The sequence below is a fragment of the Eurosta solidaginis genome, chromosome 3, assembly GCF_040869045.1.
Source record: "Eurosta solidaginis isolate ZX-2024a chromosome 3, ASM4086904v1, whole genome shotgun sequence".
Taxonomy (NCBI): Eukaryota; Metazoa; Arthropoda; class Insecta; order Diptera; family Tephritidae; genus Eurosta; species Eurosta solidaginis.
In genome coordinates, this window is record NC_090321.1 from 224,776,678 (window position 1) to 224,791,826 (window position 15,149).

Below are 15,149 nucleotides of genomic sequence, written 5' to 3' on the forward strand. Positions count from 1 at the left end.
AGGCCGCAGAGAGTATAAAAGCAGCGCCAGCTGAGAAATGATGAATCTGTTTTGGTTTAAGCACGCTATTGATATTTAACTCAAAACGTATTTATTATATATTTAGTTTTGTTCACAATATTTTAGTTTTTTAACGAGACATCGAAAACACGGCTTCTCGCAAGATCCTCGAATCTCGAAATACTCGTAATACTCGCGAGCTTCTCGACTTTCAATCCAGTCACTGCATTGGCAGTACTCTATACATTTCTGTGTTTTTTAGTTGTGGTTTTTTGGAAATTTTCGCTTGTGCTCCAGAAGAAATCGTAAGCTCTATATAAAACAGCCAATGATTCGATTAAATTGAATGTCTAGAAGCTCGCAAGCCTTACGAGTAATTCGAGATTCGAGAATCTCGCGATAAGGCGAGACTCGCGAGAAATCTCTTCCCGAAAAAGTTCGAGAAGTCGTATATTATATCAATCCTCTTTGATGGTACCATTCTTTATTGTAGACATATAAAGTTTAAAAATTTGTAGCATACGTAAAGGCGCTTTCAATTGATTAGGAGAAATTGAAGAATCTTTTTCAAGTATATCTCTGTTGAGCTGATGATATGAAACTTTGAACAGATTTCATAGCCCGACGGCACTGGAACATTAAGAAGACCTTCCAAGATATTATAAAGTTATAGACTTAGCTGTTGTGACTTAGGATCATGGATATATAAATAGTTGTATAGCTGGCGCGCTGACCTAGATGATGCGGCATTTCCCCTAAAACGCGCTGCCATCCGTTCAAATATTATGTTATTTCCCTGTGAGTAAGAGTCTTGGATTTTGGAACGCAGTTAAAAAGAATGACGTTATATTAAAAAAAAGCCTCTAAAATTGGATAATCTTGCGATTGATTCTAAAGTATTTCGTATGCTGTGAGCTAGATACTCCGAACAAAGTTTGAAACCCTTTATGAAAAAAATTATATAGTTATACTTGCATCACCATAACTACAAAAAAATTATATAAGCAATATTTACGCAACCTAATCAAAAAAGCTGGCCATATTAACATGAAGTGAACACATGCTTCCAGCACACCCTGCTTCTTACAGCTTATACAGCCAGGGTTACCCAATTTTTTTAGAACGGGCCATAACCCAGCGATTACTAAGTTGAACATAATCAGGTAGCACGTCGCCAACAGAACTACCTTCCGACAGCCACGTTCAATTCATCCCTGTCATCTAGATGATTCTTATCAAAATCTAGTGCGCAAGTTCACCAGGCCCCCGCCCATTATAAGTTCGCCACTCCATACCTCGCCCGAGGCAAATTGTGTGGGGTAGCAACAGAGACAAAATCAGGTGCACAATAGTCTACCCTGCTGGGCAGCAAGTCGAATATGGTCCGAATCGCTGTTTAAGCTCATGAAATCTTACAAATACATTAAAAAATAAAAATTAACATTTGAAGCTCATTATACCTGTTGAGTCTTTTATTATTGCCACCAGTGTATTATGCACCTATATGAAATGTAAAACTTCAAAACATATGAGTATTAGCAACACAGGACTTTGCTAAGGATTATAGCAAGTAAAGGACCAGTCAAAATTACCACTAAACATATGTAGCTAACGATAAGTGTATTTGTGTTTTTTTTTTTATTATCTTTTTTTGGCAATTTTAGTAAATCCGTTTTTGTTAATTTCATGTAAAAATTGTCTGTCGATATGCTATCATTATAGTATTTTGTTGTTTTTTACAATTTGTTTTTTTTTTACGGGCATCATTATTAGCGTTTGAATTGAATGCGTAAGGGGCTTGCGTAAGTATTTTTTATGATTGATCTACCTAATCATGTTGATACAAGAGGGGTGGCGTATGGTGTCGCATATGTTTAGACAATCCATATGTTTGTGCATGAAAGAAGTGGTGTTGTTAGGTCAAATTAATGAAAAAACAACAACCTTGTTATAATAATTTCGAAATGCTCTTTCATGCACTCCTTTGCTTTGTTTTTTGTTTTTTATCTGAAGGTACTCATAAGATTCTAATAGATAATACCCATCGCATAAGTGGAACTTGTATCTAAATTTAATGTGAAATATGGAGCCAAATTATAACAAACAAAAATGAAAGGAAAGAGAGGACATCATCCGTTTAACCCCTAAGTGAAAATTTCCAAAAATTTTTTTTTTTTTTCCTTAAAAGAAGCCGATGCAATCAAGATCAACAAGAACATCATTAAACACCATTAGTTGATTCCACAAAACTAAGTTCAATGAGATGGGAAATCATCGTTGATGAAAAGCGTTGAAAAGATGAAAAACCTTTATTGATTTCACACGCGTCACCCCTATGCTGAGACAAATTTTGTAGTATACAATCAGGCGCAGAGCAACATAGCCTCTCCATCAACGGTTAATGCTTCCCATCCTTTTTTGTGCGTTGACTCTTTGTTAAAATGTTTTGTATACATAAAACGATTTAAAGTGTTTTAACACTATTTACAAATTTTACCAAATTGTTTTACCATCAAACGTGACAACAATAAAAAAAAACACACGCACACACACACGCATGCAGGAAATAAGAAATTGCCAGTCAATTAAGTTCTCATCAGTAAAAATGGAATTAAGTTCATATTTATGTAGAACCAAAGAGCGAATGCATAGCGAGTGACGCGTGCAGGAGCAGCAGTAAGTCGACGCTGCTTAAGAGTATTCTTATGCAAATTACTGATATAAATAAACATAGAGGCTTAAGCAAAAACATACATGAACTGTACATACACGTACATGTAGCACATACGTCACATACGCAAATCAATACAAATCTAACGTTCAATTTAATACTCAAAGCCGAATCGCATTGGAATATACACATGTACCTACATATAATAGTCGGAGAGCTGAAAGACATATAACTACAACAATATACTGCATAAAACCTGAAAAATATAATAAGCTAGACCCTGTAGCAACTATCGTCACCTGCATTTCAACATTTTGGACCATAACTGGGGATATACCAAACATTTGTTTGGCAGTATTCGAGAGAAAAGTTCTTCGAAATATTTATGGACCTCTACGCGTTGGCGATGGCGAGTACCGAAGAAGATTTAATGATTAGCTTTAAGAGCTTCACGCAGACATCAACATAGTCCAGCGAGTTACAACGCAGCGCTGGCTAGGCCATGTTATGCAAATGAAAGATGACGTTCCGGTTAAGAAAGTGTTTCTGTCGGAACCCATCTACGGAAGCAGAGGTAGAGGTCGGCCCCCACTCCGCTGGAAGGACCAGGTGGAAAACGATTTAAAATCCCTTGGTGTGACCAATTGGCGCTGGTTGGCAGAGAGAAGAAGATACTGGCACGCCTTGTTGGACGGCCATATCCGTTTAAACGATTAAGCGCCAATTAAGTAAGTAAGTAAGATAAGCTTCAATATACGATTGACATCTTTCTTTCCCTTTGCCTCTACGTCTATTTGCATCCATCCGGATCCCTTAACCACCACTTTATCATCCTCCTCGTCTCACTGTCGCTCTTCCTGGCGACATATAAATGCAAGTTTTTCAAAAATGTGAAGAGTGCCTTCAACACCACCAATTGGGTAAACCTTTTAGGTACACTGGTTTGCATAGGTATTTCATATTATCCCAGAATGATAATTCGTAGCTACTTTGAAGGTCGACTGCTAGAAATATCAGGTGGTATGAAAAAGCCCCATATCACAGGTGGCGTTCGCCAAGGATCCGTGCTCTGCTCATTTCTTTGGAACATTCGTAGTTGTTGTTAATGCAGCGATAAGGATACTCCCCGAAGGTTTTGAGGAGTGTTATAGACCATCTCGGGAATGATTTAATATGACCACATGAAACCATCTAGTTCATTCCGCTCTCCCACCGCCTAGATACATGAGGAAATGGGGGTCGCCAGAGCCTCTACTGCTAAAGAAACAGGACTCGCCACGGGTAGGTGAGATTGGTAGTTGGGTTGGAGAAGCTATAAATTGTGCCGGAAACCCCTTGAAAGGGTTTCATTACACAACCCCTTGAACAAATTTGGTATTTTAGTCGCCTCTCACGACAGCCATACCTGTGGCGGGTATATTCTAAGCCCTCAAAGTGCCAAGCACTGAAGCCAAATATGCGAAAAATTCAGCACAAGCATAGCCAGCGCTCAATTGTGGCTCAGGCAAAACATATTACATTTCGGGGAACTAAAAACAGAGGCAGTACTCATATCAAATAGTAGTAAAGAATATCAAGTAGCCAAAAAAAATTGGCAGCTATGGCATCGGCACGCGATTAGCAATAAAGTATCTGGGGATTATGATAGATAGGATGCTTCCATTAATTCAAGCCATCAAAAGTAGTTATGTTAGATGCAGGAGGACCAAAACCAACCGCGTAAACTACTGAAAGGGGTTGCAAAGAGCCAAATAATGTATGATTCTCCTGTCTAGTACCAGGCAACAGAGTATTGGTCATATTTCCGCGAGGTAGAATCAACGTACCGCCTATGGGCTTTCTGAGCGTTCAATTCATTTAAAACCTTCTCAGTAGAGTTTGTGCTAGTAATAGCAGGAATGTATACAATCAACACATAGGAAAATGAAACAGCGATGCTTTCTAAAATGGAAAAAAGCCCAGCCCACCAAGCTGGCAGCTTAAATGAAATAACTAGACAAAAGGTCGCTGAAAACATAGGTACATCCACGTCTTTGAAACGCTAGCTGAATCGCACGCACGAGGAAGTAGATTTTTAACAAACACAGTCCTAACCGGGCACGGAAATTTTATGGAAACCCTTCACAGGCTCAAACATTAACAATATAACATATACGACCATTGCGGAGGCGAAACAATAGAGGATTGGAACCACGTCTTTTTTCGATACCAAAGCTCCTATAGCTTAAGTTGTAGACTGGGAACCATATTTGGGAAAGATTACGTACCTGAAAAATCGTGGGTAATAAGCTCTTAAGTTTCGAAAAACGGACGGAAGCATGTGATATGTCTGGAAACGCAGCGCCGCAGAAGAAGCGACTTGACAACAGGAAGAATTAAAAGAAACGCATAAAATCATGCCTCTCTATTGCGAAAGAAGTAAATAAATAATCAAAATATTAGGAACGAATTGGATAAACGGCATTTCTAACCGTTTAAACAACATCGGAGTGAACGGCTATAATCTACATAAATACAAAAATAGTTTATGCTGAGGCATGTAGTGGAGACAAAACTGCCTACGCTTAAATAGATGCTATTTTTGTCAAAAATCAGCTGTTTATATGTATGTATGTAGGAGTGGTTTTTAAAAATCAGTTTTTTTGGTAACTGTTATTAATTACACACTTTATAAATACACACTTTATTGAACTTTTATATTGAATTTTCAGTCGCTATTAAGGCCAAATCGATGACTCGCTCTGAGTATTTCAGATTTTTTATAAAAAGTCGCAAGACTGATATATTTTAAGCCGCCGCTGTATCAACCGCTTAGCATTCAGACTAAATGCTGACATATCTATACCACCCACAAGATGTAATATCAAAACATCAGATCCATGGAGTTGTGGCTGTTATATAGCACCCAACTCTCCGATTATCTACTTATATATGTATGTAAATTCGTTTTATGCTTGATTTCAACAATTGCTGCAATTATAATTTGCATAATCAGCCATCATTGCTTTTGCTACTATCCATTCATATCTACAAACAAGAATAAATACAAAAGTATGTATATAATGACTGCTTGCATTTGTATTGAGCCTCATTTCACGTACACGAGTTTACAATTCGCGACTTCCGTTCATGGCAATTGGAAGTGTGCTTTTTTAATTGCAGCTAATTTGTTGCATTAATGTGGAAATTATGTTGCAAAAATAATAAGCGGAACTCATTTTGCAATTAAATACCAAATATTTGTGCAGTCAATAAATACAAACATACATATGTACAAAATGTACATATGTATGTACAAAAAAAGGCAAAAAACATGATTATGACCAATTAAGTTGTATTTAATTTGATAACTTTTGACTTATACAAATGTATGTGGGTGAATGCTTTAGGGATCATTCAATTCAATATTGATATATATTAATATGGGTTGTATTGTTCCTATTTGGAGATAGTGCGTACAAAGAAAGAAATTACGCTTTGTTTAATTTAAACGAGTTTTATGGCAAGAGAACAAATTTGTTGCAACTGTTTCAATTTTTTTGGCAGAGAAGCTTATGCCAAGTTAACAATATCCTATAAAATAAATTCTTACTGAGTTTTTTATAAAAAAACTAATATCGTTGGTCATTTAAACTGCGAACAACTGTAAATATCTCGCTAAAAAACAGCTAATCTTTATATATGCAAATCACGTGTCACATTGTTTGTCCGCGATATACCCCTAAACTACTGAACCGATTTTTAATTTGTTTTGCACGCCGTGTGTAGTTTGATCTAACTTGAAATATAGTATAGGGTGTATCTCAGTTTATCATCGCAATATTATTTTACTGAAAATTTTTTATATGTTTATACGTAATAATAAAATGTTACGTATACGCACCGGCACTAATATTTTCAGGTGGTGCGGATATACTTCCATGTAATTGGTTGGTGTTTAATTAAAGAACGTTCTTATCAATAAAAAAAATATTATAGCGAATGATATCAAGTATAGCACATCACCAGGCCCGGCAAGAGGGGGGGGGGGGGGGGGGGGGGGGCAATGGGGGATTACCCACGGACACGGGTTTCTGAGGGGCCCGCGATTTAGAAGTACTAAGACATTTTTTTTTAATTCAGGAGAGTCTGTAGTTGTTCCATGTGGAATTTTTAAGCGGAATTTCAAACTCAACGAATATCTGCGTTTCGTTTTAATATTATAGTGAAGTGTGAAAAATAAAAATTTATATATATATAAGGAAAGGCTGAAATGTGTGTTAGTTGGTCGCCGGTGTTTGAAGAGATGCGTCGGTCGATTATGTTCAAATGCAGACCTGGGTACCCCTAGAATGTGTTTATATAATACGGATATCAAATGAAAGCTGCTGATGAGTGCTTTAGTATGGAGTAATATATTATACCGCTTGGTGACTAGGGTCTCAAGATATAGGCCAAAACCTGGACCCGGATACCCCTAGAATGTGTGGGTAATATGAATATGAAATGAAAGCTGTTGCTGAGAGCTCTAAAGTAATTTTCATTGTGATATTCGATTTAGTCACATCAACCTGGCAAAACTGATAAATATACATGCGAAGCCGAAATTGAGACATGAATTAATAAAACCCACATACCTATTTATATACGTCCTATTCGATTTGCCTGAAATTTGGTATATAAATTTGCCTATATTAATATTTAAGATCCTTTTTTCGGGAAAGTATACCAGAGACGGGCTGGGACTGGGATTAGGACCAGGACTGGGACTGAGAATCTCAGTGGGAATGGGACTGAGACTGGAACAAAATATATACCACCCTCTGGGACAGGCAATAAGGGATGAAGAAGAACGTGAGAGAAGAGAAAAGAGAGAAGGGAAGGAGACTGAGACAGAAATTGAATGAGAAGAAAATGGAGATAGATGAAGAAAAAAAGACGGAGGGAGGACGAATAAAGGGATCAGGAAGAAGAAGATGGAAAAATCTTATTAAATGATATGCAAATAGACCAGTTTAGGGCAGAACAACGTCTGCCGGGTCTGCTAGCCTATAATAAAATGCAAGAAAGGGTGTCTAAGTTCGGGTGCAACCGAACATTATATACTCAGCGTGAGATTAATTCTTACGCGGGGTTTATTTTTTTGAGGCTCTAGAAATGTTGTGTAATGCTTGATTCAAATAGGGATGTGGCACCGCCCATTAAAAAATGTATGTATCCTAATTTCCTCTTACAATACAACTTAGTGAAACATCATTGATACAAAACTATTTTTCGCTAGGATAAGGTATTGTAACGAATTTTGGGAAATTCCGCTTATTTGCAACTTTCTACTAAAGTTCGAATCACTAAACTGTTGAATAAATAACTCAACTATTCAATAATGCAAAATGGTCTTTATGCAAGGACTTCACAATAGTACTACTTCTCGACATATAGCGTGCTTAAATCAAACTCTTTGCTGATTCTCATCTTTACCTCCTTTTATACTCTGTAATGTCTCGTTCGCATACTTCTAGGCGCTTCTATTTCTAAAATTTACTCGTTCACCAGCTATAACTACAGATGCGCGTGTATATGTGAGTGATACTTGCACAAATTATTGCATACATTTGTGAGCACCTCAGATAAGATATATGCATGTTTTTGTGCGTTTTCTCTCCGCTGCCTTTATGTACATACATATGTGTAGACATAATGATTGATTCGTTTATGTAAATACAAGTGACTGCTTGCTTTATTGTTGTTGTGGCGTTATTTACTTAGTATCAGATTAGTGATGTGAGTATCCCTTAGTGTCACTAATATTCGTCACAATATTTTCCTTGTAGCAGAAAATCTTTCTAAGAAAATTAGACGGGATCGGTTAAGGACCACACCCACTTTTATATAAAAGATATTTTAAAGTGTCGTAATAAGCTATATTATTCTAGTCTAGGACCATTTAAAATATCTTTTGTATAAAGGTGGGTGTGGTCCTTAACCGATCCCGTCTGATTTTCTTAGAAAGATTTTCTGCTAAAAGGAAAAAATGTGTACCTAATCTTATAATGAATTGTGAATTTTTCTACGAGTTATGGCTTCCGAAACATAGAAAATTGCTTGGCCATAAAAGATGCGGTGCACGACCATTTTTAAAAATTTTCCTTTTTTCCTTTTTCTTGTCATAATTCCACTTGGCAAATGAAACAACATTGGTAGAAAGCTCTTTTTCGCAAGATATAACTTCTTTTATTCATCCACGACCCTTACAAAAATCCTTTATATAAAAGTGGCAGGACCACGCCCAATTTCGGAAATTTTTCTTCGTTTTTATAGTAGAGGCAACCTCTGTTTGTTATGATAGCTTTAACGGTTTTGATGATGAACATTTTGATATATGGAAGCCTATATTTATCCCGATTCGTTTATGCCGTTACAACCTACCGTTATTCTACCAAAGTTAATATACTCTGTGTACAAAGCACGCTGAGTATAATAAGTCGCTAATCGCAAAAACGAGAATGCTAATTCTTTTTTTTGTACATTCCTTAAAGTACGGAGTAGTTTCTTGCGCAGAGAAAAATTATAAATATAAGGCTTTAGTGTCTTGAAATCCTAATTTTTGAGATATTTAACCCGTTTCCGATATATGGGCCAAAATGTGGTTCAGAGGCATCGAACGACTGGACCGATTTCGCAAATTTTTTTAGAATATTCCTTAAATTAAGAGTATGGTTCCTACGAAAAAATTATAAAAAAAAATCATAAAAACAACACTTTTCTATACTCCCATACAAAAGATTCGTAATAATACTTATAAGTCAATTTGAACTTTAATACCATACCACAAAGTTTAATTGTTAGTAGAGAGGTTCCAGGAAGGCAAAATAATTGAGTGACGTTAGTATCGTAGAAATATATTATTAATGTCAATATTTGTCAGAATTTATACGATGGTAACAAAAAGGTCTAAATAAAGGCATCGAGGCGCAATCTATATAAAAAGATAGAAGGATGTATGTTTTTATGTAGCAGGATGGCTTCAGGGCAACCCAGAGAGTGCTCCCGTTTGACCAGGCACCGATCTATTCAAACAAATTTTGAAAAATACTGTTCCATTTGCCAATTTTGTATATAGGTAGCCCTTTGACAAGATTAGTATTTACGACCAGGGTCCGACTTGGAGTGGGGGATAGGCTGGAACTGAAACAGGGACTGGGAAGGATGGAGAAATATAAGAAGAATTAAAGAGAAAAGAAAAGAAGGAAGGAGAAGGAGAGACATAAAGAGACGTAGTGAATCAGAAAGGCAAAAGTTAGAGCAGAACAACGTCTTACGGGCCTGCTTGTTTTAAATAAAACCTACGCTCACGGCACCTACTACTCTGTTTTTATGACCATGATGTCGCAGAAACCAATATCATATCAACAGATTTCAGAGTTCTTATAATTTTGGCGAAAATCTGTTATTTTAACAGATTTTAGGGTGACAGTAGTAAATGTTGACATAACAAAGCTATGGCTTATGTACATTTTTTTTTTTTTTTTTTTTGTTGGTTTGACTGTTGAAATCGTAAATTCAGAATCAACAATTTGTGCGAAGTTGCTTAAACAACCATATGCGATGGATGAAAATTGGGAGAAATTTCGGTTAATTTTTTATTTTAATGGACGTTGTGGCAGCGCGCTGCCCTCAAGTGGCCCAATGAAACCAGGCTAATCCTGTTCACGCGATCGATTTATATATATATATAATAACTTTTTTTTTTTTTTTTTTTTTATTTTACCGAGTCTTTGATGGGCAGCGGTTTGTCAAGCGTCACGATCTGAGACTGCTCAGCTACAGAAGAAATTTCATCAGCCAAGCGTAATACTTAAAGAGAACAGAAGCAAACGTATTATACATTAATTTAGAGAGGTGAGAACAATCTTTTTTATAGAAAAAAGGGAGTCCGAGATATCAAATGTGTTTGAGTGAGTGTTATAATCTTGGCATAAACGCCGAAAAGGTTCATTTTGTTCGAAATTCGTTCTACATTGTTTCAGCAGAAGAGGTTTGAAGTGTCTCGATGTCCGAGAGGGAACGCAAAAGTTCACTTCATTCAGAAGGAATGGGCTCGAAATTGATCCATTTAAAAGTTTTGTCATAAATATTACACCAAGCATTTCCCTTCGACTAGCAAGAGTTGGAAGATTGATAAGTTTTAATAGATTAGTATAAGGTGGAAGATTAGTTAAAGAGTCCCATTGGAAATTTCTTAAGGCAAATAGTAAAAATTGTTTTTGTATTGATTCGAGACTGTCTGCATGGACTTGATAACGCGGATTCCAAATTATCGAGCCGTATTCTAATATTGGCCTAACTAATGTTGTAAAAAGTGCTTTAGTTATGTAAGGGTCGTTAAATTCTTTTGACCACCGTTTAACAAATGCAAAAACACCTTTGCCTTTATTCACTGTAGCATTAATATGAAGATTGAAACTAAGTTTGGAATCCATCATGACTCCCAAGTCAATAAAATTATTTACAGTTTCTAGACTATAGTTGTTAATTGTATATGAAGCTGGTGGCGAAACTCTCCGAGAAAAACACATGAATTTACATTTTTTGAGATTGAGCGGCATATAATTTACATTGCACCAGGTAACCAAGTGATTTAAATCCATTTGAAGCAAGGAATGTTCCTCACCCGAGGCACATGATTTGAAAAGTTTTACATCGTCTGCGCACATCAAGATTTTTGAGTATTTAATTGTACCAGATATATCGTTTATGAACAACAAGAACAGAATCGGACCAAGATGCCTGCCCTGAGGAACACCAGAAGAAACATTGATGACCCCAGAAAGTGTATTTTTAAAGATTACTTTTTGCGTACGATAACCAAGATACGAAGAAATCCAACATATAAGACGGGATTGAAAACCGAGTTTGTCAAGAAAAATGGCATAGCAATTAACTGGGAACTTACATAAAAAAATTTATGCTGAGCAGAGAGCTTCCATCGTCAGTGTTTAGGTATCCACCCAGTCAAAACCTCAAGAGATTTCCACTTCGTTTAGTTTTAATAAATCACATAGTCACACCAGCATAGCTCTTTCTCATAAAATAACAAGCATTTGGGTACACAGTTCAGCCGTACAGCACCAGCAATCACACATCACCAAACAACAAGCCAATAGAAATGAGTGATTACAATTACAAAAACTATTAACAAATATACTTTCTTATCATAAAATACATTCCTATCTATCTCATCATCCACTTACAATCAAATTGACTCATATGATCGAACAATTGCACCATTAATACGCCCATTTAAGAAAAAAAAAAGTGATATCGAACGCAATAAATCGCAACAATCGCCATGGGAACATCGGGGTGAAGTCGTAACAACAAGAGACACATAAAACATTGTTCTAACTTGAGTAAAGAAAAGTAACCCTGTATCATCTACAGCTGCCATTGTTTGTTGCTACAAATGCGCTAATCCGTAAATAATTACAAAATCAGATAACGATACACAAGCTTCAGTCAAACTCAATTACAAGCCCATAAAAAACTAATACACATTAGGGTGTGCGGTTTTTAGGATATTTCTGTTTTTTAAGTTTTTTCTGAATTTTAAAATTACTTACAAAACACTTCAAACAGTTCTGTCATTATTTTGACTATTTACATAACTGCGTCTTTCGCAAAAAAATCAAAAATACAGATTACTCAAACCACAGTTACGGAAACCGCGACAAAGACAAAGCTTTTTCTCTATCTGGTCCACTTCCTTTTAAATAGCACTAAAAATATAAACATATCCTCTTAATATTATGTGAAAGTTTGCGTTATTGAATATCCAGATTTGGCACACAGATTGCTATTTGTCTAGAAGGATCTATTAGCTATAGATTTATTAAAGACGAAACCCAATGCAATTACCGGTTATAATGTGAGTACGGTGGTTATTAGGATCCGCACCTAACAACCCCTGGGCAGAGCTATCCCAACAAATTTAGGAAATTTGGCAGTGTCGACCTATTTTTACATATCGTTCTATTTACTTGGTTTTTTAGACCTCAGGTTCAGCTGGCGTAGATTTCGGCCCAAGCTGGATTTATATTGTGATACTGTTATAGAAACACTTTTGGAGCATTTCTCTATTATATCGCCATCTTTTTTAGTTTAGCTCACCTTCGCACTATTATGGGTTATTTGGAGGGTATCTATCTTGGCTACTTCCGGAAACATTTGGAGACTTCTTTGAGACCATGCTGGGACTATCTTTGGATCTCAAGGGACTATTTTTCCTACATTTCGTGACTGCTTCGGTATCATTGCAGGTTTGTTTTCGGTATCATTTTGGGACTAGCTTTGGATAACTTCGAGATTATTTTCAGTATAACTTCGGGACTAGTTAAGGATTATTTTGGGATAATTTCGATATCCTTCCCGTGAGGTCATTTCGTAACAATTTTCAGTATTATAAAGAAACAATTTCCTAACTATTTTGATATCGTTTCGGGACTTATCTTATTTCGCAACTATTTCACCAACATTTCGGAACTGTTTCAAACCCATTTGCAGGTTGTTTTAAATCTTGTTGCATGATAATTTAAGGAATCGTCTCGAATTGCTTAAGAAACCATTTCGTAACTATCTCGGCATCTTTTTTGATCATCTCAGTGATATTTTCTCGTTGGTTTCGGGATTTTTGTATGAATTGCTTCGGGTGTATGTAGGTATAATTTCTTGGTTTTTGTTCGCCCTGAGAACAGGTTTTTGTAAAATCGATATACATAGATCCAAGTATGTTTTCGAGATTTAGTTCAACGATATTTTATGTTTCGTTTTCATTGTCCAAATGGTACCGCCGTAAAGATTTGTGAATTGGGTCATCCAAGTTTTTCCAACTACTTTTCTGGAATTTATCTTACAAAGATATATACAACTCGAATACATATTTTCTAAAAAAAATTAATAAAAGTTATTTGCTATTACAGCTCTTTTCCATAGAATTTCTGTTTTACATTCAACCGCACTAGTTGTACTCCTTTATTTGAACCATTACAAATTCCCTTACCCATTTACAAATTTCTCTTTTGATTTTTTTTTTTTCTGAGATGCACAGCCTAATGTGATACAATAAAGAAACAATTTCTATTTAGTACCTGTACACGTGCTTCGCTTAAATCCAAGCGCATCGCTAGATCCTCCCTTGTAAACACATCCGGATATTGTGTCTTCTCGAAGGCGCGCTCTAATTGATGCAATTGAAATGTTGTAAATGTTGTGCGAGATCTAATGGGAAATTAAAAAAATAGAAATAAATTTTATTGTTCTTATAATACGTGAAGTTGAAATAAATAAATACTAACAAAGATTAAGCGCATCACTTTCGCTTTATCAGACTATAGGAAAAGAATCCGCTTTGATGCTTCATACAAAAAGTTAAATGTAATGCGTTTGTTTTTTATTTTTTAAGCGGATTTTAATTTAATAATAAACAAGAGCTTGTATATTTAAATCCCCCCAATAACACATCAAGAGATTCAAGGTCAAAGTAGACACGAATTGAATTTAATTCATTGAGTAGACAGAAGGAGGAGGATGTGTTATAACTAAGGGTCGTGTATATACTTTCCGGGAAGTGAATTACCCAATAACTAAAAATTCACTCACCTTCTTACTTTTCGCGGTCGCTCCATATCACCCAAGTCATGCCCATTATTCAAACTATTCGACAGCTCGTCATCATTATCAACATCGAGACTATTATCCATATTCGTTGGCGAGTCATCACGTTGATTCATATGATGATTATGATGTAAAGAATTCATATTAAGATTATTATTGCTACTACTGCTTCCATTACTGGAGTTGTTTGTGTTGTTGCTGCTAAAGTTTTGACTATTCAAATTGTTATTGTGTAGTGCATGTAATTGTTGAGCACTTAAGGAGTCTGCAGAATCTGAAAAACAAATTAGAGGAAATATGTTAAAAATAGTTTCCATTTAGAATATATAGACAAAAGAGAAAAGCGCCATAACAGTCAAATCTTATGGATTTCGAGCCGCTGGACTCCAGGGATTAGATTTCAAAAGTCAGTTTCTATTTTTTTTCCTAACTTAAAAAAAGATTGTGAAAACTGCCTTTTCATAAGACAGTTGAAGACCTAGAATTTTTTATGAGTGGAAAAGTGAGCGAAGAATATACATACAATATCACAAAAAGAACTGCTCACGAAGCAGTTATTTCTTACTCGACTCTTCTTCTTCAAGTAGGATAAGGAGACTACACGCAGGTTTTGTGGAGTTTTATCGATGTTGTTGGTGCTTCGCAAAATAGTGGTCCGGTACGCTACGAAAAATAACAGGAACGATTTGAAGTTACCATCCAGCCCCTCCACCCCTTTCCATGTGGAAATTGGGGAGATGAGGTTGACAATTGGGTTAGAGAAGCTTTAAACTGAGCTGGCAGCCCCTTGAAAGTGTTGCGTTACACAGTCCCTTGAGCCTGCTCCTCT

The 15,149-nt window shown here is 36.1% G+C and overlaps 1 protein-coding gene across 1 annotated transcript in view; it reads right to left on the reverse strand.

The window, feature by feature from the left end:
• The window catches only part of hbn (homeobrain), a 70,648-nt gene that overhangs the window by 25,322 nt on the left and 30,177 nt on the right, over positions 1 to 15,149 (reverse strand). The window contains exons 2-3 of the mRNA XM_067775295.1: positions 14,306 to 14,594; positions 13,795 to 13,924 (exon numbers count right to left, since the gene is read on the reverse strand). Coding sequence (XP_067631396.1) covers positions 13,795 to 13,924; positions 14,306 to 14,594 — 419 coding nt within the window. The remainder of the gene's footprint in view (positions 1 to 13,794; positions 13,925 to 14,305; positions 14,595 to 15,149) is intronic.